Genomic DNA, 25,407 nt, shown 5'->3' on the forward strand with positions numbered 1-25,407 from the left:
TGTCATTCCATGTAGAGATTTTGAAATTTATAGTTCAAAATATTGACAGATGTAAGTATTTTGTTTAGAATATTATCCTGGTGACTTCTAAACCACACCTAGGCCACTTATGTGGCCAACCAACCCTTTATAGCTATTTTAACATCAGATCATTATTGTTTTATTCTGTAGAGCCTTAGTCAGAAGTGTTGGGCTCTTTTTGACAAGTTAGAACATTTTAACTTATTTTTCCTTAGGTGCAATTTTGAATATCAATTTTAAAATGTTTAATTTCAATATGTTTAACTTTTAAACCTTGATATTACCATACTTCCAAGCAATGCTGGAAAGTTGTGGATTAGAAATTAAGTGGAAGCAATGCAAAAGCAAAATAAAAAAAACTTGTAAATCAGGAAGAGTTTTGTAAAAATTGAAAAATAGATGGCTTAATACTGGTGGCAGTAAGGTAGGCTCAGAATCATGCCTTATGGTTCTGACCATGAAAACTTGTGTATGCTGGCAGTGTAGGTGCAGAGAATCAAGCAGAGAATCCTGTCATTGCTCTGTTCACGCAGCAGTGATCTAGTACTAGCAGGCCTAGTACTGAGGAAAAGCTGAGAAAAGTGGAAACTGCACATTGTGTGAAGTCAGAGACAGCTTCTAGAGTGGACAGCTTGGGGCAGTGTTGCTGAGGGAATTCTCTGGGAACATCTGCATAAGTAGCTTTCCATGTCAGTTCTCAAGGAGCAACTGTGCACTAAGCACATCAGTAGGCCTAGGCCTTTCTTGCTTTGCTTTTAGCTACCAGAAGTTTTATTTTATTTTGGTAGTGGATACTGTCACAATCTTCAGTGGAAGCCATGTCACAACATCCTTGGTGAAGGATGACATATAGTGCTCTTGGTTGTGAAAAAAGCTACTGAAACTTCAAACCAAAACCGTGGCTACACTGCCAATTTCTGCTGGCATGGGTCAGGTGCATGTAAGGAGTAAGATGACCTGGCTGTCTTGGAAGATGTTTGTAGAATGGTTGTTAGTAGGACTAAACTGCTGCAGATTTACAAGGAGATCTTTATGTCTTGTGTGAGCTGCACAGGAAGCAGTGCACTTTTCTCTGTATGCACCAAATCTGTCTTAGGAATACTTCGCTGAGTGTTGCATTCCCTAGGCCAATGCTTTAATACCCTCTTTAACCATGAAAGATTGTTTTTCCTGTGTCTTAACATCATCTGACAGAACAGGACCCCAAGTGTAACTGAGGCATGCAGCTGTAGCCTAAACATTATATATTATAACACCAGCTGCAAATCAGAATCCTCATTAAATGTGCTTGAAATGTTTGCATGCTTTTAGAAACATGTCTTGGTATAGGCATGAACACAGAGTTCTCTGCACGAAGGCGAAACATTTTTATATAATGTTTTTAAACAAAAATACAGAAATGCGTGGATGTTAATATTTAAACATTTGTGTTTGATTTCATTGTGGTGTCTAGGCAGCATTAGCTATCCAGGACAGCCACAGAGAGCTCCATAGGTTACTCCTGCAAGAGAATGAGAAGACCAGTCGTAGCCATAGTTCTCGGATACCCCTCTCCCTGGAACCAGAAAAATACCGTAATTCAGAAAAACAAAGGGAGGAGCTGGCAAACATCAACAAACTCCAGCAGCAGTTCCAGCAAGAGCAGCAGCGCTGGCTGCGTGAATGCGAGCAGTGGCAGCAAGAGCAGGAGGTGAGGGCAGGCCTGTTGGAGCAGCGGGAGCAGGCCTGCAGCTACCAGGAGGAGCTGCTGGAGAAGAGCCGCCAGGGGCTTGCACTGCAGTTGCAGGAGTTCCAACAGGGCCTGGAGAGGTTGCAGGAAGGGCAGAAACTGTTGGAGAAAAAAAGGGACAGTATCAAAATGCAGAAGAAACTCCTCTGGCACTGGAAGCATGGTCTCCAAAGCAACCTGTTGCTGCCCACAGGGAGCCATGAGGTATGTTTTTCTCCACTGTAACTACATCCCCAGCTGCAAAGATGTAGAGATGTTCCCTAACAAATGGTCTGCCATGCCAGAATGTCTGTTGGCTGATAGCACCATGAGGAAGTGTGTGGTTCAGGCATATCCTGGGGCTTGCTTTTGACCTTGGAGTCCCATGGAAGCCACAGTCAAACTGATGAGTATTAAATTCAAGAGATGAAAACCTGTGTTTTATTCTGCTTTACCTGTGTGTTTGCCACCTTCTGGCAAGATATATCATGCCTCTCGCTTTTTGTAGGAAATCATATTATTGTAAAGCTTAAGGCTTGAAACACTTTTAGTGAAGGGTTTTCAGGTACTCCCCTTGTTCCTGAACAGCAGTGCTGTCCCCAGTGAGGAGCAGAAACTGTAGGAATAGGAATAGCTTGGTTCTCATGAAGCCTTGTCTATAAGGCCCAGCATCAGCTATATTGCTCCCCTGAAAGAAGCAGCCCCGAAGGGAATTACCTTGGTATGTGGCTCCAGCCTGGACAGTGAAATAAATGGTCATTGATAGGTAAAGCAGTTTAAAGCAGCTCTAAGGTTGCTTAAGCATTTCATACTGAAAATAGTTTTTCTTGCAGTTGAGTATGCAGAAAGCTCTTGCTCCAGTGGGTAGAGTCTTTTTTCCGTTACTGTTCTCTAAAGCACATGAAAATCAAAACAAGTCACCTGGATTCAAAGCCTGCTCACTCAAGCAGCTTTTTTTTTTCCCCAGGTTTTCATTTTCATGAAAAAAATAGTAGAGCTTTTTTTCAGGTCATCATCTCCCTACTTCTTCAGCTGTCAGCTGACCCATCTCAGGCAGTGACCGTTCAATGTCTTAAGCTTGTGCTTGAATGAGAAGATGAAAAATTGGCCTCTGACCTCCTTCTTTTCATCCAGCTTTTGTGACTATAGCGTGAACATTACTTTTCTATATATTGCTCACACAACTCAAACAATGAAGGCACTGTGTAGTATGTGTGATAAAACTGACTTATTTGGCCGTGCTTAAGAAGTGCATGATAAAATAAAAGCAAAGTTGCCCATCAGCTTTAATCAATGGGACTTTTGAACTCTTCTGAGGAGGGAAAGTTGAAAGATGACAGCCAGATGCAGGGATGGCCAGAATGTCACAGGCAGAGACAAAATAATGAAATTCTTCTTGTCAAAGAGCCACAGGCTTAAAATAGTTCTTAATCTACTGTTTCATTTGTGACACTGTGTTATGTGTAAGACTATCTCACATGTGATTTAATTTCAAATAAACTCTGAGACCTGAATGCACTCCATGCCCTGGTCTTTTTCTATCCTGCATTTTCCAATACTTCAGCAGCAGAGATGGAGCAGGGAGACTGAGAACCAGCCCATTATTTTTGCCATCTCTCTGAGCCAGCTACCTAGCTGATTTTGGATGGCCAAACCTCATTACTGAGAACATTGCTGTGTTTTGAGAGGAGCCAAGAAAATGTATACCCAATTACTGCTGTTTGTTCTTGAGTGCATGGGAAATTTAACATGTTTTGATATTAGCTTCTGGGAAACTAAATCACTATATGCTATGAATCTTCATTTCTGACAGTTAAGTGAAGGTATCCTGGTATAAGGGTTCTTCTGGTGCTGGACAGAGATAAAAATACTGTTTTCTTTTTTTTGTTATTCTGCAGATAATGGGACACGATCAGTTGGATAGCTTACATGGTGAAAATGCATTCTACTTAAATGAAGCTGTAGTACGCGTGTCTCTAAGTGGCCTCAACAGATCAGATTCTTCTCTTGTTTATGAAGATGTTGTGTATGGGCTGGGCATCTCAAACTCGGATATGGCAAGGACTTGTGAAAATCAGGTGGACCTCAGGGTGGATACTTCTTGTCAACCAGCGTTGACCAATGAACTGTGGAAGTCCACTGGCCCTTACCAGCAGATGTCTTTCTCCTCCAAAAGCAACAAGGATGCTTTTAATAATGGTAATTAATACCATATTTAGTAGTATGGGCAGAAAATATAGTCCTAGAAAGGAAAGGAGCTTGGCAGTAGTGAAAGTAATCAGTTTTGCTGAAACAGTTGCATGCCATTTTACATTCTTGCTGAGCACAACTGAGAAAATCGGTAGAACAAAACACAAATATAGACAGCTTTTGCAAAAAATGTATCCCTATTCTTTATTGGCATAAAGCTATGCTATCTTAGCATTGCATTGCATTGGAAATTCTCTGAATTCCCTGGACTTAAAACCATATTAATGACAAACCCTAATCTCTCTTCTGTCACACTGAGTCTAGTTTTGATCTTATGTGGCCTCTTCATTCATTATGATAAAAGTTGTAGAAAAGCATGTAAAAACACGGTATCTAGAAATCATTAAAGACAGTGCTTTTGGTGTAATAGCTAAAATGATCTGATGGGTTTTTCCTGCACAACCACGAGATTGAGGTGGCTCATGGCAAATCAAGATTGCAGCTGACTTGCTCCCATCTCTCTGAGCGCTGGCAGCATGGGATGACTTCTGTCCCCATGCCAGCTGCACACTAATTAGATCACAGCAAAGATCAGTGGACAGCAGAACTAAGTAGGATCAAAAGTTAAAACATACACAGGTACAGTGGTTCTAATACTCTTAGATCAAACATGCTGGAAAGTCCTTGGTTAAGGAACTTGCTCCTTAGTACTCCTTGTAAGGAATTAAGCAGGCATCCACCACAGCCTTACTATAACATCATTCTTAATATAAAGATTGCCAGAAAAGCATTTTGTATTCAAAGCTGAATATTCTCATCACCACAATCAGCAAACTAAGCTGATTAGTAAAAGAGATGAGTATTTCTAAAAATGCTTAAATAATTAGTGTGGTGAAACTTGTTCTAGTTTGATTGAAGTTGTCATTTTAGCAACAGATTAGCTAAGGTAGTCCAAATTTGAAAGGGAACACATATGTGGGTTTAAACCTCCCAAAAGTGGATTAGCTTGCACTGGCAAGTGTTCAGATGCAAGCTAACCAGGATACTCTCTACATTAAGCCCACATGAGAGCGTGTAGTTTAATTAAACAGGCTTGCATTGGTGTAATTGCACTGATTCTCAGATGAGCTGGTGGCGCTTCTCAGTGTAAAGATGCCCTTCTGGTAACAGGGCACCAGTGTAGCCCCAGCAGCCTGGGGAACAGTGCTGGCTACACACCTTCCTGAGAGGGAGGAGCAGCAGGCTAGCAGAAATCTCTCTGGCAAAGTCAGGTCTGTAAAACCTGCAGCTACTGCCTTCTCCTAGTCACAGAGCACCATTGGCAAAGCAGCACAGCAAGTTCTTGTGGCATCTTGGTGGTGCAGGTTGTGTTGTGAAGCCCCTGGTGCGCTGCTAGGACAGGAAAGAAGGGAGCCTGGCCACTGAAGGATGCACCATCGCATTCCACAGTCACATTTGTGACTTGGAAGGTGACAAGTATGTCATGCAATGCATGAGTCTGCATTATTCAAGCTTGCTTCTGTCATGCATCTGGAGCTGCCATATGGGGAGCAGGGAATGAGAAGAACGCTGAGCTTCCTCCTGAATGACAGATGGCATCTGAAACTCCAGCAAGCTCTGTACATGGAAGTGAAGTAAATCACTCATTTCTAAGCGATAGGAATCAAGCTGAATAGCTTAAACATTTCACACTAGGAAGCAGATTCCTTTGTGATGCTTTTTGGCCATGTTTTTTTCCCCGGAGAGTTTAGCAGAGTTTAAGAAGTGCTTGTGTCTTTTCTTCCTGACTCCTCTGCAGGATAAAGTCAGCTCTGATTGCTGTGAATGGAAATCAGTAGGGATATAGTGAGGAAAAAAACAGAATTTTAAAGTTAGTTGAAATTTTCCACATTCTCATGTCAATAAAATATGACATTTTATTTTTCTGCATTTTTTCAGCCAGCTCTATGCATATCATATTTATCTTTCCAAAACCAGTCCTAAAAGAGAAGTTAAAATAGAATTTAAAAAAACCCCACAAACTGAGTATATCTTACTGAAAATAGCAGTGTATGGGTGACGTACATATCCAGATCTTGTATATAATAATTTTGTGTGCTCAGTACACCAATTTAATTTCTTGATTCTGATTGACTTCCATAGAATTAGTGGGCATTATATAAGAAGCCTGGTCTGCCAAAAAACTGTAAATTATTTAATGAAAAACACTACCTGAACATTGTGTTGAGGAGTTAATCATGACACATTCAACTGTATGTTAAATACTATGCAGTTTAAATGGAAATAACTGCATTCCTCCAGTGCATAATTTTCCATTCATATTTTCTAAGGTAAGACATGTGTCTTTACATAGCTAGCATCATGATTATGTATGATTGCTTTATGTGTATGGGAGTGAACTTTACTGAAGACCTTGGGGCAAGTTCCCACAAAGCTGAAACTGGCACAAGTACACTCATTAGAAAAGGTGTGTCAGTCAACAGGAGGAAAATGTGATTGAAAGAAAAATGTGTTAATGCTTTACACTAATGGTTATGAAATTATCTGCATGAAAGAAGACAAGTACTTTGGCTAATTAGGAATTGGGGAAGTATAGGTTTTGTGTCAGATCAGACTGAGAATTGAATAAATTACATCTTGCATTTAATTGACATGTCAGGTTAACTAGCTGAAGTCAGTGTCTAAATATTTACCTATGGATTCAGCTCTTTGATTTCAGGAATCAATGCAATTTTATTTCTTTTAAGCTATGAAGCGAATGACATCGTAGTAAATAGCATTGCCTTTCTTTTCTTTCATTTCTTCTTCTTCTTTTTTTTTTTTAATTGTTCAGATCTTGTATCTACAGGAAGATAGCTGAAAAGCAATAGGTCTGGAAAACTACACAGAAACTTGATTATGGGAGTTTTTTTTCCCAAACATTTGCATGTATGCACACACGAAAATGAAATAATTTGTAGAAAAAGAATCTGTTTATTGAAAAAAGTGTCTTCTAGAGTTGTAAAGTATTTAATTCTCAATAGAAAAAAACAAAAACCTAAGCCAGTCCCAGAAACAATGTGTAGTATCAACTTTGTCCTTTACAGGAAATTCGTTTTCGTTCTTAAAGGTAGATTGTGCTAATTGCGCTTGCCTCATTGGACCTGTTCTTAAAACACTGGATGAGATTAATTTATTTTCCATTGATAATATTTTAATTGAGGTTTAGAATGACACGTTATTTTTGGCTACCTAGACATCAGTCATGGCCTAGTGACGTAGTATAGAGGTATCTGAATGTGTTTGCAGCAAAGAAATTGAGAATGGTTCTGCACGGACTAGGTTCTTTCCTTGTTGTCTCAGTTGATGTCGGAAGTTGTATAATGTAAAGCTGATAGAAATGTGATAAAAATGTCATGAAAGATGCTTTGTACTACAGTGTTAAAAGCCATCTGAAAATGTACAAGCTGTTTCCCTGTGGTTCCAAGTCAGCACAGGATTTTGGCAAGGGCTGTAGCACAATAACTTTAGGCCTTATTCAAATAAGCATAGCTATTACTGCCAGCACTGGACGTGGTTGATGGGTTCCTGTATTGAGGACATTGTTGAATAAGATGACTTTCATCAGTGGGAACCTGTTAAAAAATGACTTTTACAAAAAACGTCATCACAGTTCTGTGTGTGTGACCATTGTCAGTTAATTTCTGTAATGTTACAACTGTATGAGCTCCTTTTGAATATATTTGATTCACTCATTCTCTGAACTAATTATACTGTACACAGTGCATGTTTTACTGGTCTCGTGTTTCAACAGCATTCTTTGTAGCCAAAAGCATATCAGCCCTGTATTGCCTGTGGAATGGGCATGGAAAGATGTTTTTTGGCCTATTTTGATATTGTTTTTCCACTGTATTTCACAGCATTTGCATTAGTGGCTCTTTTTTATTTTTTGCTCTGCATAAAGAGTGAATTCCCCCAGTTCTTTAACCTGAGAAACAGAGGGAAACTCTTAAAAGCATAGGATGACATGACTATGGATCTCTGGGGTTTTCAGAAAGCCTCCTGTGTAGATGTGGTGTTGATCTATTCTAAACTTTGTCTTTTAATTGAGTAAATATAAATCTGGGAACATCCAATTAATTCCATATTAAGAAGCTGCCCTCTGTGTGCAACTTACTCTTTCTGCTGTTAACGTGGGTGGCTGCAAAGGTAAGCAAAGGACACAGCCCACTTTGTGCTCAACTTTATTATTAGAATAAAATGAAATGGAAATATGTAAGAATATGTAACTGAGTAACATCAGCACCCATATCTCTGAGGTTCTGAGTCACATTGATTTAACAGAAGGAGGAAGACCTTAGTGCTGCAAGTGATAACGGGAAATTTGTTTCCTCTGTACCACAGAATGCTGAGTTTCGTACTCTGCCATTAGATATCAGTATCTGTGGGATACTTGCTGGACATGAATCGCAAGGAAAATATTTTTTCCTCATGGGAGTAACACTGACATTTGTTTAAGGCAGATGGCAAAAGAGATTAAATCACATGGCAGTGTGATACTAAAGTGAAAAATATGTCACTGTATGGCATTTGCAATTAGTGTATTTGAAGTAATGCTTTTCAGCTCGGCAGTATTAGGGTTTTGTACTTATGTTACTAGTTTTCTCACCTCTAAGTACTTCTCATTGCTGAACGTGACCACAGTAAGTGCACTGGTATTGCATAACCTTTTAATTAAGTCAGTTAATGATATTCTGTTTTTATTCTGTATGCTGATTTAAGTACAGATTTTCCTCTGTAACGCCTGTCAGATTTTATTCTTTTTAACATCTTCTCATTTATAACTCATTCATTAGGAGAGAAGTTTAAAATAGTGCCTGCCTTCAAGGTGATGAAAATAGAGTGGAGGTTGTCCATCCTGTCTTTTGAGGTACCACTGGCATTGATGTAAATGTGTACCCAGGCATGCCTTGCCTGCAGAGTTCATAAACAGCAACAGAATGAATTTCTCAGTTTTCTCGGAATTTTTCTCAGTTTGCTCCTATTTGTGGTTCCAGCAATTTCAGCACAGTGTTTTTTGAAGTCAGTGGAATTACTGGCATCAATGAGATTGGAATGGTTTGGACTCTCAGCTCGTATAAGCAGATCTATTCTTTACTTAAATAAGGTTGCTCTAATGAATCTGGATTTCAGGAACCCGTGAGGGGGAAAGGAGCAAGTTTTGAAGCAGAAGATGGAGGGAGTCCTTTGCCGAGAACAGCTCCTTCTGTTTTGTAGTCAGGCAGGTGCCATTCAGGCCTGTACAGAGCTGTGACTTCAGCAGTATGTCCGCAGTGAAAGGGGTGATTTCTGAGGGAAAGCAGTCACAAAACAATAGAGCCTTGCTAATTGTTGTTTGATGTCAAGAAGGTATCCTGGGAGGTCCGTGTTTTCAATAGATAATGTGATCTGTGGGTGGAGGCCTGGTTAGGTGCCCTGCTTTAGTACATTAAAAATGTTTTGTATATGTTTTTGTATTGCAGTTAGAGCCTGAAATAGATGCACAAGTGTGAATAAATAATCCATCCTAATGGCTGTGAGAAGCTGTTTATAAATGATAAAATTTTGCAAGATAGTGAGTATGCAAACACACCCAGGAAAATCATGTAGCTGAATCACCAAGTGTGTCTGGCTTATTTTGAAGAGGACAATCTCATTTTAATTATTTAGTATAGTGCTTTACATATTCCAGGAAATGGCCTGTAGCATGGTGTGTAAAAGTAATGAAGCCTTAGTAATATGAAACCTCCTTAGCAGCATCTGCTGTTAAATATTTATTGAGAAACTGGGGAAGATTGTCTGTTTGCCTTCCACTGGCATTCATCACAGGAGCACTCAGTTGCCTTCCACATAAATTACATTGGCATTGGCCAAATTGCTAGAGGAGATTTCATGAAGTATCTTGTTCTGCTTCCCCAGATGCTGCAGAAAATTCTCCTTTGGGTGCAAATTTTTGGTGAAGCAATAGAGGGGAGGAATCTAATGCTGCTATGGAAGTTGTTTTTAAATTTAATCTAATAGGAAGATCTCTGGCAGTAACCTGCTGAGATCCCTTGGGTGTCTGTCCCTGGAAGTGTGATCTAGAGCTAGGACATGAATGCTACAAAAATAAATGTGATTTGGCTTAGGGTCTGTCATGCAAAAATCAAAGAAACCCACGTACCTTTAAAAGTTGTTGAATATAGTCTGTGTTAAAGAATATATGACAGAGCAAGGATGAAAAGAAAGGTGCTTTTTTTTCTTTTAATTGAGTTTGAGAATGACATGATGGTTATTGCTGACAGCAGAAACTGCAGAGAGGCTGTCTCCCATGCAAAGGAGCTTGCCATTACAGCACAGCAGTAGGGTTGGAAATTTTAGCCTGAATCTCGAATTGAATGGAGGAAGGTATTTTAAAATGTAGCATCACTTTTTCCTACAATGGGGAAATAGCCTGATTAGTGCTGGAATGAGACCAGAGCAGAGCTGCAGCATGAAGTGAGGGGATGGGAAAGCACTGGGGGGAGTGGACCAAAGCAGTATCCCAGGATAAAGCTGCAGAACTACAAAAAAAAACTTGTAGTAATGACAAGGTGGAAGGAGGTGGTGATGAATTGAGATGTACAGGTAGAACCAGAGCTGCCCACAGCTGTGCTAAGCAGAAGCAGAAGAAAGGCAAGTGAACATGAGTATATTCTTTTTACTTGAGAAAAGCACTTTGCTGGAGAAATGAAGGCACGTGGTTATTTGACAGTTGTGCTTTACTCTAGCTTTAATGTATGGTCTTCCCTTTAGCTTTTATGCAAACTGTTGTTGCAGCAGTTAGATGTTCACAGAACGTTTAGCAAGCAATTGAAGGTGGCATCGATTTCAAAATATTTGATCGCGCCCTGAAACTTCCTGTGCTTACAATGCAGAACTTTTAGAACATGCATCTGTTCAATTTTTGCTTTTTTTAAAAAAAATTTATTATTAATTGACTGCAAGAAACAAATGTCAGTGTGTATACTTCCTACTAACTCAATTAAGAACAGATAAAAGTGGCTGAATTGAATTGCACTTAAAAATTAGCGAACATTCTCTGACTTTTGAGCTCAGTGGAGACCAAGTATCTCTGTGACCATCTGTTAAGAGGCTTCTGTCAGATGCTCACTCATAGCAATGCCTGTATTTTTTCTGCATTAATCACTAAGCAGGAGCCTCTATTAGAGGGTACAATTAGCATGTAATTGATTTGAAACAAATGGTTTGCCTTATTTTTGCTCTTGCAGCAACTCTCTATATTGGCTTAGTATTCCTGCACCACTTACTCAGAATTTTTACATTGTCAGCCTTAAAGAGTTAAAAAAAAAAAAAAAAAAAAGATGGAGCTGGCTTGTTGTCAGGAAACTGCTATATAAAGCCAAGGTGATTAGGTGGAGGCTTCAGAGTGTTTTATGATGTCCTCCTCCCCTCCCCCTCCAGCTTCTGTTACGACGCGGTGCCCTCATTTAGGAAAATGTTACCGAATTTGAGAGCACAGTTCCTTTGTGTTGCACCTGAGAAAGGGCCAAAAGCGAGAGTCAAAACCGTGTTTTCCAAGGTCTTTGATTTAATTCTTATTTCAAAGCAAACGAAGTTGTTTTTTTTTTTGTTTTTTTTTTTTTAAAGCAAAACACAACACCATAAAATATGAAGTGAGGTTAATCAGCACAATAATGCCTGTCAGTGGTAACAGGGAGCTCAACAGAATAGTTTTGATGTGCAAATCTTGCTTCAAAGGGAGTGAATTCCTGTGCCAGAGATGCTGTTTTTCTCAGTGCTAATGCTAACTGTGTCTTTGAGAGGGAAGGAAAGGAATCTTCATGGCAGCGTGTTACTTGTGCGGTGCAAACTGGTGTGGGCTGGCAAGGAAAGCATGGAAATTTGTTGGCTGGCGGCAGAGAGGTGAGCTGGTTTCATCTGCTGTCAAACTGTTTCTGTCTGTAACTTTACCTGACAATTCTCCAGCAAGTATCCAAGTTGGAGCTTTTACATTCCTGGCTGCAGATTGTAGCTTCAGCCTGCTGGTCATGTGTCTTCTGCAGATCGTGCGGGCAAGCAGATCAGGGGGAGATAGCTGCAGATCACCTGGGATGCCTGCATGAGGATCTTGAAGGAGGAGGCTCTGGGTGTTTACCTGTTGCTCTCACTTTTGTCATCAGTTGGATGGATGTCTGCCTCTGCAGAGGTGCAATCTGTGGCCATGTCAGCATAGCATGGCTCTGTGCAGGCAGCTGGTGCCATTCCTTGTGATCCTCTCTAGGAAGGGTGTTCTTAGGGTTTTATGGTTATTTTCTCTTGATCACTTGAGTGCAGCTGTGTTTAATGAGCTGGAAAAGAAACAGATCAATAAAACATGTGTTCATTGTTAGCAAAATACCTGTTGGACCATGTGTGTGTCAGTAATTGACCATCTAATGCTTCAAAGCTTAGCACAAAGACAGTTTAATAGGGAATTCATACCTAAATAAATTAAGATTAAGCAGAAGCAGACAGCTGGCAGGCAGCGTGCTCTGCCAAAGTGGGACTGTGAGCATTTAATGCACAAACAAGTTACGATTTCATGTCAGACCTATTTTTAAGTCTCTCTTATTGATGTGCATTAAAAAAATAGCGTGCCAAAAACAGTTTAGAAGCTGTGTGCTTTAAATCCAACACGGCTGATAACATAGCTGTGTACGGAGGTTAAAACTTAGATAATTTTGACCTATGGCATGCTATGAACTTGATGTTAGAGAAGTATCACTAACAGTGTCTGAGACTGAGATGCTTTTAAATATTTTCTTTGATATAACCTTGCTATAGATACTGTTTTTGAGCTGTAATAAAAGAAGAGGGCTGAATTGTCTCATGATCCAAAACCTGGGGCTATAGGACAAGCATCAGAGAAAACCAGCAAAGCAAATGCCGTTGTTTTACCGAACCAAGAGCTAAACAAAGAACAGAAACGTGGAATAATGACTTCTCTAGTAATTTCAAAAATCCAGGGAAATGAAGAAGAGATACATTTCAGACCTTTATCATCAAAGGCTTTGGATTCTTTTTTGTTCTCTGTCTCCTAACAGAATAATGCACCAGAAGATGATGAGACTAATTAATCTAGAGTCTAGTAAAGCCTAATTGGTCATGTACTTTTTGTGAAAAGACCTCGATTCATGAAGGTGCTTGTTTGCCTGAGAAATGCAGTTGCCGCATTTTCCTCTTAGGATTGGTTACAAGTAAATAGTGGCATTAACATTCTCAGATTGATTTCCTGCCTTACTTATTCAGTTGAGGAATAAGTCCAAATCCTTTTTCCATGATAGCTTCAAGATCAGAATATTTTCCTGGTGTTTGCTGAGAGCTGGAGTCTTGGTCACACCGTGGTGAAGGGGTGAGATGCCTCAGCAGGTTAGATGTTGCCACGTGTTGTTCAGCGGGAAATTCGTCACAAATCTATCACATTAAAAAAGTAATCAAAACCAATCACAGTGCTGTTTGCTGGGAGGAAAGGGAAAGAGGCTGAGATGCTATGAGTTCCCTGGGAAATCGGCTCTTGCTAAGGAATCTGGGTGGAAGCCTCTGGGAGCATTCTTTCAAAGAGCTGCCCTATTGTTGCTGAAGAACACTTCCAGTGGAGCTTAGAGGAGCCAGGCTGCCATTTGCTATTGACCTCTGGCAAATGGGAGCCTGTTTCCCTTGAATTCCTTTGAATATCCCAGTCCTGGTAGACTTAGCACTGTTTTTTAGGTGTCTGCCTGTGCTTTGCATTATGCATGAGTGCCGGCGGGAGTGGGGGATTAAATACAGCAGCTCTGCCATTTCATATAGCTCTGGCCTTAAGTTGATGTGTCAGCTGTCAGTCCAGATGAACTTGGTATAAAGACTGGTCATTAGAAACAAATGGTAAAACCAAGACGTAACTCTAGTCTGCTTTTTCTGTTTGATTTTTTTTTTCCTTATCCACAGATGAATAATTGTTTTAAAATTCTTTAACATGTTCGTTGCTCAAAGTGGCACATCTCTTTCTTCATATAATGACATTTTGTTTTCTAAAGAGGGCCAACATGTGACACGGGTTTCCAAAAGTCATAGCAAATTCACACAATGTGTATATACTGTTTATGCAATATAGTCCATGTGATGAGTTCCCTTTTTTTCCTTTCTTTTTTTTCCTCTCTTTTTTTTCCCTTTGCTCTCTTTTGAAAAGCACTAAGCATCCAACCTGTGCTGACCTTAAAACTGACTCAGTTTTGAGCCAGAGATGTTCTCAGATCCTTTCCAACGTGAATTACCCTGTGATGCTGAAAAATTGGGGTCAGAGCTGGAAGAGAAAGGCCTTTCTATTTAAACACAGACACTTGAGCAGGGATTGCTGCCTGAAGTGTTTTCTAGCACCTTGTTAACATCATCCCATCCTCCCTGTAACAATCACTGTGGGCACTCCAGGCTTACCTGCAGAGCTCTTGTCCTCCGAGAGGGAGAGGTGAAGGAGAAAATCTGTGGCATTTATTTGATGTGGAAATGCTTACATCCTGTGACAACGGACAGAAGGTGAGAATCAGTGTGACTAATGAGATGTTTACTCGGCTTCCCACTACCAGCCCCTGATCCTGTGTTTGTTTTGGTATGTATTGATCTCAGCTTTGTGCAAATTAGTATTGATCTCAGCTTTGTGCAAATTCCATTGCTTTGTCTTTCACCTCTAAGTGGTTTGTGCTATGCCAGTCATCCTGTCTTTTGGTGTTACAGGAAGGGTAGGATAAGGCAGTTAGGAAGCAGAATGCCACATTTCTCATTTCCCAGATCATTCCAGCCAGGAACTTTTCTCTGGTTCTCTGCATTGGAGACCAGACCCTGGTCTGAGAACTGAGGTCCTCCTTGGAAATGATCTGAAAGCTGCCTCACAGGCTTGTGTTATTTTTGTTGTCTAAAAATATACTTTAGGGTGATAAAGTGCTTCTTTGCAGTTGCCTGGTACCTGGCCTCATTGTGCTGGAGCAGTGCTCTTGGAAAAGTGAAGAGGAGGCTCACCAAAGGCAGATGGTCCTTACTGGCCCAGCTCTAAATCCGCTCCAAGCCATGGCTGCCCATCACAGCACTGCAGAGAGGCTGGACTTTGGTTCCCCAGTGCCACTTTCTGACTGCCAGCACAGAGTTTCTGGGCAGTCCCATGTCAGCAGCAGCCCCTTCAATTGTGGCTTATCACTGGCTCAAGCCATTGTCTCTGCTTGCATGACAAACCGCATTGCCTCCTGCCAGGCTCACCTCTCTGAAGGCAGCCTGCAATGTGGCACCCATAGCAGGATGGGGCTTCAGCCTGGGGATGCCATTCCTTGGTGAAGAAGAGCCTGGTGCCATCTGAAACCATTCCCTTCCCTCGTTTGCTGGAAAAGCAGATCCTTTCCACCTCACCAAAGTGTGTGTCAACCATGATAGTGGCTGGGCTGCCACACCCTGGATCACAAGGTCACAGCATCACAGAATATCTGGAGGATAAGGATCATGGAGTCCAACCCCCTGGCTCCACATAGGAATACCCCAAATCAGTGAGAGTGTTGTCTCAGAAAGTCTGACAAGCTCAGTGCCATGACCACTGCCCTGCAGAGCCTGTTCCAGTACCCAACCACCTTCTGGTGAAAAACATTTTCCTGATATCCAATGTGAAACTCTCCTGCTGTTCAGGTTCTTAGAATGCAAGGGCTTAAAAATAACAATAATAAGAGAATAGAAAAGCAACTAAACTGCCAAGAAATTACTTATTCCAACAGTGACAGCATGTGATTTGTTTTTCCAGAACATTGTCAGTTTTCATTGCTTAGCTCTGCTGCTTAGCATTGTACCAGTTCATGAGAAATGGCTTGGAAACAGCTACTGCTTTAATTGGTGAAGCAATTACTGTTTAGTTTTGATGGTAGATAATAACCATGTGTAAGGTGTTTCTCTTTCTTTTCTAGGTTTCTTCAAATTTGTAATTAGGCTTCTCCAATTATGTACTTCATAAACTTTGGAAGAAGATCTTTCACATAAATGCTTACTGCCTGATATTTTTATGCACGTAACTTTGTTAAGATGAACAGACTCACAGGACTTGAAAGGAATATTAATGTGGGCAAAATTGCCCTCAGTACAAGTGTTCAGAGATTGAGGACCTTTCACTCTTTTTACTAAATAAATAAAACTGAAGCATCCAGCTTGCATAAAAGACAAGCAGGTGTTAGGATATTTCTGGTTTCTTGAATCTGAGTCAGCAAATTGTAATCTTTTTCTAATATGGCTATTAAAAAAAAGTGCAGATGTCAACTAACAAAGCTAAGCTGTTTGAGTAAGGAAGTCCAATCCTCCTGTGTTACATTCTGCAAATCCAGAGTAGTGCACCTGCAATCAAAACTTACTGTGGATTTTCACAGAGTCTAAAACTTGATCCCTTAAATCCAGTGTAAAACAATGAAAGAAGGGGAATTTAGGCTGCATTTTCTCGCATTCTGTGTCACCCTGGTACTGACCAGTGATTATATATAAATACCTTGGCCCTGGCACCTGCCCTGCAGTCTCAGCAGCAGGTACTACATATTTGCACTGGAGTGAAGTACTGGAGGCTCTTTGCTCTCAGGGTATCAGAGTGGAGAACATACTGAAGGCAGTGCAACAGTACAGTGTGTTCCTATACACTTTCCCACAGCTGACTCCCACTGCTCTGCATTCCCAGTGGTAGTGAGCAGCCTGAGTTTTGTAGGGTACCAGCAAACTTATGTTTCCATAAATTTAATAAACGAGACTGGTGAAAGCTGCATGCATCATGGGAGAGCCAGCTGTGGGCAGGTATCATTGTAAATCATGATCATTTAGAGTGACAGTGAGTAAGAAAAACAATTATCTTCTTAATAAGAGATTTCCATTGCACACAAGAGAGAAGGGATGAGGACAGAGGTGGGTGCAGAATGTCTTTTTAGTTTCTGCGTGGGTGACAGAAGGCTCAAAGGACCCAATGCTGGGTTTGCTTGCTTCTGATATTACCTGTGGTGGCATGGGTGCCAGGCTCTGCTTCTTCTGTGGAGCTGTTTTTCCAAAGCCCTTAATCCTGTGTAGTAGCAGAGGTTGGTTGAGTTGGTTCTGTAGTAATGAGAATGGGCCAAGTATTGCAGTTTGTCTGTCGCAGGCTTTTCCCTTACCAAATGTGATGATATATGCTCCCTTCTCATGCATCTTGTTTATATGGGAAATGTTGATTTGTAGAAACAAAGGTGCAGAAGAGCTAACTTCTATAATGTAATTCCTGATGTCCTGAAATGGTACAGAAAGAGAATTCAACCATGTGGGTTTTTGTTGTTGTTGTTGTTTATTTACTTGTTAGTAAGTTAGTTAGTTAGTTTGGGGTTTTTTTTGAGTAACTTACAGATGATTGCAAAAGCCTTCAGAGCTCTGGAGGAAAAAAAAAAAAAGTGCCTGATTCTCTGCATGTGTAGGAGACAATTGGGAAGATAACAAATGAAAGATCTTGTAAAATAATTTTGTAGTGCTTGGGTACAAGTAGTATTTCCACAGCTAAAGGACTGAGACAAGAATAGAGTAAGTAGTTTGCTCAAAGAAACGAAGATGAAGTTGGTGGAAGGAACAGACTAGTTACATATCTGTTACAGATTGCAAGTGTGAGTCAAACAGTCTCTTAACTGGACTTTGCTAACTTTCACATCCATAAGAAAATAGTCTTGCAGGTATAATTTTGTGTAATGATGAAAACTATATTAATTTTAAAACTGGATTATCTTACTAATAAGGGTACTGATTATCTACAGTATGTTTCCGTCCAGCCCAACTCTGACGGTCTGTATACATTGTCATTAGTGTGTTTCTGGTTGGCAAAGTAGGGATGTAAATGTCTTTTACTGTAAAAATAGTGAGACTGATCCAAGCTCTTTCATGGCAATGGAAAGAATTGAACGGATTTCAGTAGTTTTGGGCATGCTACTTCTCACCAGTCTTTCATATAATTAAATAATATAGGAGTGTTTTTCCTTCTGGACAGATGTAGCTTTCTTGGAGATGGTGCTTTAGCACATTGCTGATCAAAAAGTCAGAAATTGTTCTTAGTGGTGTTCTTAGTGGTGGTATGCATGGGCATAAAAGAAGACGTGTTGTCACGTGTCCTCCTCTTGTTTCTTACAGATTTAAATGCATCACAGATCCAGGGTCCCCAGGCAGACAGTCCAAACCATGGATCCATTCAGCCACCACAAGTGGAAGCGCTGCTGCTGAACCACCAGCCTGAGAGCCCGCAGGATGCAGAAAGTGGAGATGGAGGGGAGGAGAATATTGTTTACCTCTGATGGCTCACTGTCTAATTTCAATAGCACTTTGGAAATATAATTGTGTTTGGTTTTCTAAATGTTTGTAGTTACTCTCTGTATGACCAAGTGGCTTTAAGGATAGTATTTAATACCCAATGCAAGATTTTTCCAATGATAAATTTAACAATTAAGTTATTTTGGAGCCTTTTTTATAATCATTAATTTATGATGTGATTTCAAATGCTTTGCAAGAAGCCGTGGGTAGCAAGGGAGATGTAGCATTTTGAAATTGCTAAGACGCCACCAAGAGCGATGAATGTGACTGTTCCATTTCTCTGGAATCTTCTTTTGAAAAGGGCAAACTAAGAGAGATGAGCCTGCTGTTTGGGATTTCAGGGTATGGATCAGTAGCCTAACTATAGAGATATTATGTGAAAAGACAGCAACTAGTGAATTATAACTATAATCTCTTCTGAAATGTGTGCTATGTACCCTTAATTATTGGGCTGTTTTTCTTATCCGTTGGCTCAGCAACTGCTTAGAAGGGGATGTTTTTTATGGTATCAGTGTAATTGCTAGTAAGTGTTTGTTCATGTCCCAGAGCTTACCACCATTTTGGTACTATTGCCAAGCTCTGTGCAGAGATGCTGTTATGTCAGTTTGTTACTGTATTGTAACTTATTTCAGTATGTGCTCTCATGCATTAAAATTTAGCGGATGAAACTCTGCTGGTCAAAAGAAGAAATAGGGGATAAATAGAATCCTAGAATCATGTAATCATAGAATCATAGAACTGTAGAATCATGGAATCATTGAATGATGTGGGTTGAAACTTAAAAAACACCTACTTCCAACCCTCTTGCGATGGGCCGGGCTGTCACCCACTAGATCAGGTTGCCCAGGGCCCCGTCTAACCTGACCTTGAATGCTTCCAGAGAAGGAGCATCCACAGCTTCTCTGGGCAAAATAGTAGGCTTTCAGTTTAATCGATCCCTTTGGAAACTGCTGCTTTCCCGTGTGGGAGCCAGCTAGCTTCCTGCATTCAGGTTTATGCGATCATCAGCACTAGGTAGTAAGAAACGGGGCCTGTTTTATACCTTTTTGTCTTTCAGAAATATCTGTATAATTTCACTGAATTTAATAAATGCTCCACACACCTTTCTGCAAAACTGTAACTCTGTTGCAATGCTGGGTCTTCCAAAGAAATTTGAAAATAGGAGGAAAAAACTTAATTCCCCTTATCCACTTCCTGTCTTGGTGCAGTGCTGCCAAAACTGCATTCCAGGCACCTCAGCTGGTAAAACCAGGAGCAGGCACATCTTGAAGCAACATGGAAGGAACACAGCTGTGCCGCCCTGGGTTAGCTCATGGCTTATGGCACAGGGGAGTGCAGGGTTGTTTGTATAGATATGAAGCAAAGCTTTGCATGTGCAAGATCTGCAAGGAGTGCAAGCTTGGATACCAGATGTTTGTCAGCAAGGGTTTCTTGTTGTGGAGGCTTCTTTTCCAAGGCTGTTGTGCTGTTTGAGGACATTCAAAAGCAGTGCTTTCTGAGTCGTTTCTCCCTGTGCTGTCAGAATAGCTGCTTGGTTGGTGTCTTGGGCTAGCAGTGGAGCAACCGACATTTCCTGTGAATAGATCCTGTTTCCCAGATGCTGTTAACTGGTGTGCCAGTCTCACTGTGGAAAGATCAGGCCTGCAAGTGTATTTTTCAGTTTTGATTTCCAGCCTTCAAGGCTCCTGCTCACCTGCACTGCTTTGGCATCTCTGTATGAGAAACAAAACAAAACAAAACAAAACAACAAAACACCATTCTAGAATTTCAGAAAGTATTTTATGTGCTTTCCATTTCACAGCTAGACTAAAATTAGAAGGGAAATACAGCCTCTTGTTATAGATCTTGCAGACCACAGCCTCACTTCACTGATCAGCAGTGGAGATGGGGTTGCTGTCTGGACAGCTTTTTTAGCTTTTGCTAAATTTCTGAACAGCCATCTCAGTTCCTGGGATGCAGTATGTCTTGGGATAAGCACATTGCCCTGGTGGGAATTTGGGAAAAATTAAGAAGTTTCCTCCACAGTTGCGCATTCTGCTTTATATTATGCCTTTGCTGCAACATCTGGTGCTTGGTTGCTGTCAAATCCAAACTGCTGGATGGATAGCTGCTGTCCCAAACCAGTGTGGGAATTGCAAAGAGAGAGAGAGAGAAAGGGAGGATTCTGCTTCTCTCATCAGTTTTAACTGGGGGGCTGGGAGTTGAAAAGCCACTGACCGGGACTTCAGCTGTTGTGCAAATTTCTCAAGTCCCCTAGTATCAGACAGCATCTTATTTTGCTCACCTGTATTTACAGTAAAACTTAAGGCACTTGGGGAAGGAAAAGGCAGGAAACAGGTGGCCTCTAGATTTAGGTATTTTAATTGTATAAGATGTTTAAACTACAGACCAGTATGGTCTCGGCAGGTGTTCTTTATAACAAGATGTATTATGAACCCCTGAACTCTGTCCATTATTCAGGCATTTGTTAATACATAGCAGAATTTAAATGAAGCCCCAGTGAGACTCAATCATTTTAGGAGGTTGCATTTTCAGTCACTGTCAGGCATGTATTAATGATTCCTACTCTTTTCTAAATAGAAATATGAATTCAGAAGTACTTTCTACCCCTCAGCTTCATTATTCTCCTTTGAAATGGGTATATTCACATGGCCTTTTGTATTTTTTTCTAACTCTTACTGCATATTGTGTTTGCTTTTTTGATATGCTTGTCAAGACATCTTAACTGTGAAAGCTCAAAATTGAATTTAGTCATTTATTTCTGTGTTGAAATTAAAGAAACAAGTGCTTTACTGCAAATCTCCACTACACTGGGCTGGGCTTTCTCTTTGTTCCTTTTGTTTTTGTTAATGCTATTCCATCCTTAACAAAGAGGGCTTTTTTCACTATGATGTCTAAACTTTGTCCAGCACTTTCTCCTTAATGTCGCTGCATACTAGTAGTGCTGCCATATTTCACAGCTTTAGAAGTTCACAACAAACCTTTCTTCATCAGTTTCTGTGAGATGGTAAAGAAAAGGTCTCAAGCTTACAGCGAGCTGAATCAACACCTTTTGATTCAGTGCACTCAATTACTTACAAGATGAGGCCAGAATAGAGCAAGTACTTCCCTTGGATGTTGTTTAGAGTGTTAGGGTAAACTCAGCTGCAGTTTTAGAGACTTTTCACTATGCTAGTCCATGCACAAATGTGATTTTCAAATGTCCAAAATAAATACAGATTAGGCTCTCAGCAAAACTCCTCGAAGATTATTTATAAAGATGAATTCTAAAAAAAAATCTCCTAATGTTTGTCACATAAGCACATTAATCATTTTGCTTATTGTGACCTGTTGGCTGTATTGGTTTGTATGTTATCCATAAAAAAAACTGGCAAAATGTTTCACTGCATCTCAGTTAAGTTACTGCAAATTCTGTAGTAACGTGCTGTAATGTTGGTAAAATCATGTTCGTGGAGTTGTCTGTTCAGAGAATAACCAAGAGGCTGTGCTGTGGTCATAACTTTCCTGGAAGTACCAGTGATTGAATTCTGAGTGCAAGTGAAAGTTGCTGATGAAGTAGTTCTCCATATGCATTTGATGACAAATGGGGAAATAACATGACTTCTCAGATGCTTTCTAATTAATATTCTTTTGAAAAGAATTGCAGCCCCAAATCCTTCCGCAGAAGAGTTCTCAATGTTCCTGTTTTATGTATGAGGTAGAAATGGCATAGGTTATGGGGCATCAGCATATTGTAAAAGGTTGTATGTCTGCTCTTTCTGTTACTGAATTGCAGTTCTCAAGACTTTCTTGCCAAAGTAATTGGTTGTATTTGGTTTCTTCCCTGTCAAAGACCTTTATGTGGAAGAAGCTGTGAATATTCTCAGCAATCTTAGTCATGACAACTAGATGTTAGCCTTCAGCAAGGTTTTCATGTTTCACTTTCTGCCCAGTTCTGAGTTGCAACTACAAGGATGGCTTAAATTCAGTGTCTTGAATGATTGCACAAAGGCTTCCTTTAGTAGGCTGGTATGAAACTAGACCATTTCGTTTCTTCAGTTTAAAGGAAAAATCTCACAACATATCCTTGCTAGCAGTTACCTAAGTAATTATCATTAATACTGTCCATTGTTCTGCAAAAATGCATCATAAAATAGGCAGCTAAGCTTTTTGTATCAGGAGATTACCAGAGACTAAGAGGATCATGGAGGAACTTGAACATGTTCTGTAGGCCACAGCAGTGAAATATTCCATACTGTCATCTGGGAATGTCAAAGTTTTTCATGGACGTGTAAAGCAGTGTTGATGGCAGCTCAATCCAAGTTAGTAGCTGTCTCCAAATTTCCCCAGGAGCATTTCTTAGGATTCAGCTACATAGATGTTCCTACCTCTTCTTCGGGTAACTCACTCTCAGGCCCCACTAAAGACATCCCTACTCCTTGCACAGAAGGACTCACAGAGATCTGCAATTTCTACTGAGTTCTGAGGTTGAGACTCAAAAGATCACACTCAAGGAAGCTTTCTTAGCAGCTTTCTATAACATTGCCAAATCATGCCTAAAGGAGTGGTGCAAAGCTGTGATCCTTTCAGTTACCCATGCTTATCATTGCTCACCAAAATGCTCTGCATGGATGAACTGTCTCACGAGCTGAAGATAGATTGTCCCCAGCCCTCCTAGGTGAGTGGAATGACAGTACCCCGGGATCAGCAGCCCTAGGTAGACATTCAGGTAAAGGTGCAAAAAACACGTGAAATTAGTGTCACTTCTGGCTGAAGTATGTAATATCCAACCTGCAGTGAAACAGTTCCTTTTCTACTTGCACACAGTTGGCCTAGCAATGCTGAGAGTTAGTTATAGGCCAGTTAGAAAAACCTAATTAAAGCAAATAAACTAAAGTCAATTCTATGAAATATCTTCACCCAAACCCAATCTAGATACAAAGGTAGCCATTATCATCCTCTAGGGCCTCTCTGCCACTTTTGATGCTATTGACTGTGTGTTATTGATGTCTCACTTGTGCAAGGAGCAGGGTTTCAGGGCGAGGTGCTCTGGCTGTCAGTGAAGTGGATAACATCAGAGGGAGTCAAACTGCTGCTCTGCTGATGTTGCTTTCCTTTCAGAGTTGCAGGTGCCAGCTGTGGTCTGATTGAAAACCAACATGCAGCCACTTGGTGGATTGACAAGGTTGCCCAGGCTTCATTAAATTATCTCCAAGTGCTTCATTCTTAAGTAACATTGAAACAGCTTGTATCTCAATGAAGGCTGGACAGTGGCAACGCTGCAGGCAAAGGAAGGACTCTGAGGCTCCAAAGCTAAGGTGTGGCCTCCTTTGAAGTACACATCAAATCAGTCATTTACTTTGAGATCTGGGAGCGCTTCTGGATGCTCTATGGACAGAAAAGTCTTGCACATAGCTTTATTCTTTCTTCAAGATGGTTTGGAGACCGTTTCCCACCATGGAGATGATGTCCTGGACTCAGCTAGCCTCCAAGTTGTATCTTGACAAGTGATGTATAAGATTTCTCATCAGTAAGTCATGAGTTGGAAATGCCATTGCTGCTGTTGAATGCTGTGGCATTATTTTGAGCAAATCTGACTAACTTCAAGCTGCTGCCCAAGCTTTCTGTTGGGAGGGTTATCAAGATCAGTTTCTTTAAGTCCTCGGAATGTATGTAAAGCTTGAGAACAGAGAACAAGGTAGGTGCTTTTCTACTTCTGGAATTGCATTGTTTTTTTACCATAAGGTGAAGTAAGTGGTACAGAAAGCTAACTTTGCGTATGGCTGATCCATACGTTGTAGGTGATCTGTGGGGCATGCTCATCTGTTTCCTAATGGCTATCACAGGTCTGTCAGCAACACAGTGCAGGTTGGCATCCAAAAACCTAGCTGAGAGAGGAACAAACTGTTTGATGCCACTGGGGCTTGGATCAGCAGTGGCACACTCAGCCCTGCTTTGACACACAGGAGAGCAGCTGGGCCTCACAGGAACCTCTGAATCACACAGGCCACCCACCTATTTAGCTGTTGTCCCCGTGGTGCCTAGCTAGAGCTCAGTTGGTTGTGTGCAGGTTGCAAAAGGTGGAACAGCACTGGGAGACCACTCACAGTACCCAAGGCTGAATGCTGACTGCTGAAGGGTATTTCACAGTATAAAGTAATTAGCAGTGAATGGTAAGATTCCTCTGCTCTAGAAGCCTCAGTTTGCACACTGGCTCAATTTCTAATTCTGACTTGAGCTGCTTTCATCCTATTTATAGCACAATTCTTCAGAAAGATCAGGAGAACAACTTTCAAAGACAACATATCAGCGTTGTGGGAAACCACCAAAAAGAGGAGAAACATTTTAACATATTTGCAAAGGCTTAGTCACTCCTGTTTGTCCTGCAGGCAGGACTGTGTCATAGTCCTATAACCGAATGCCCTGTGAGATGACAAGGGCTTCAAAATGCTTCTCAAATATTCTGAACATGCAACCTGAACACTCAACATTTTCCTTGTTCTGAGAAATTTAGAGCTTAGAACATCTGAAAATCCCCAGAATGCAGTCCTTCCATCTATAATTTCAATTAAATGTTACCCAATTAGTGTTCACTGCTTAATTTCCTGATTGCTTTCTGATAAGCAGGAACATTTCCCTAAACATTGCTCAGAAGTTTCCAACCTATTATTTCTGTAACTTCTGTCAGCGATTCTTGGGTAATTAAAAAGATGGGCCTGAACATAAAAGAAATCCAAGGGCCTTCAGATATTTGGAACATGCAGACTTTATTCTGAACTTGAAATACCCAAACTGTTCCACTTCAATGCTATGTTTTTCAAGCTTAGATTATGAGCAGTCAGTCAAAGCGATACAAATTCAAAAATTATCAAGGAGTACCACAGGACAACAGCTTCTATACAGTATTTAGGAATTTAGTGATGAAAAAAGTCCACGTGGGAATTCCATGCAATTACACTATAACAATAATTTATTATTTGATTGGAGTGTTTCAGTGCTGAAAATTAAGCTTGATGTAATCACTTCAGGAATTCATGGCAGGAAGGATCATCACTGTGTACGGCAGCCTTTGCATTGATTGAGGATCCACAGCTGTGAACTGTGTATTGCACTGCCTGGTCCTGCTGGACCTGCTGAACTCTCCTGGAGATGCCAAGTTTTGCCCTTAG

At 40.6% G+C, this 25,407-nt stretch overlaps 1 protein-coding gene across 10 annotated transcripts in view; it reads left to right on the top strand.

The window, feature by feature from the left end:
* The window catches only part of ARHGEF28 (Rho guanine nucleotide exchange factor 28), a 157,460-nt gene that overhangs the window by 109,543 nt on the left and 22,510 nt on the right, over positions 1-25,407 (top strand). For 6 of the 10 annotated variants that reach the window (XR_016462146.1, XR_016462144.1, XR_016462148.1 and 3 more), the window contains 3 exons: positions 1,475-1,954; positions 3,628-3,928; positions 18,083-23,936. Coding sequence is in view for 3 of the 10 variants with exons in the window: in XM_031602590.2 (XP_031458450.2) it covers positions 1,475-1,954; positions 3,628-3,928; positions 18,083-18,243 (942 nt within the window). In the remaining 7 variants the exon portion in view is untranslated. Of the gene's footprint in view, positions 1-1,474; positions 1,955-2,696; positions 3,252-3,627; positions 3,929-18,082; positions 25,011-25,407 lie in introns of those variants that run through there. The other 4 variants (XR_016462145.1, XM_031602590.2, XM_090132145.1 and 1 more) reach the window with 4 other exon arrangements.

Source organism: Phasianus colchicus, chromosome Z (assembly GCF_987193195.1).
Source record: "Phasianus colchicus chromosome Z, bPhaCol1.hap1.1, whole genome shotgun sequence".
In the NCBI taxonomy this organism is placed as follows: Eukaryota; Metazoa; Chordata; class Aves; order Galliformes; family Phasianidae; genus Phasianus; species Phasianus colchicus.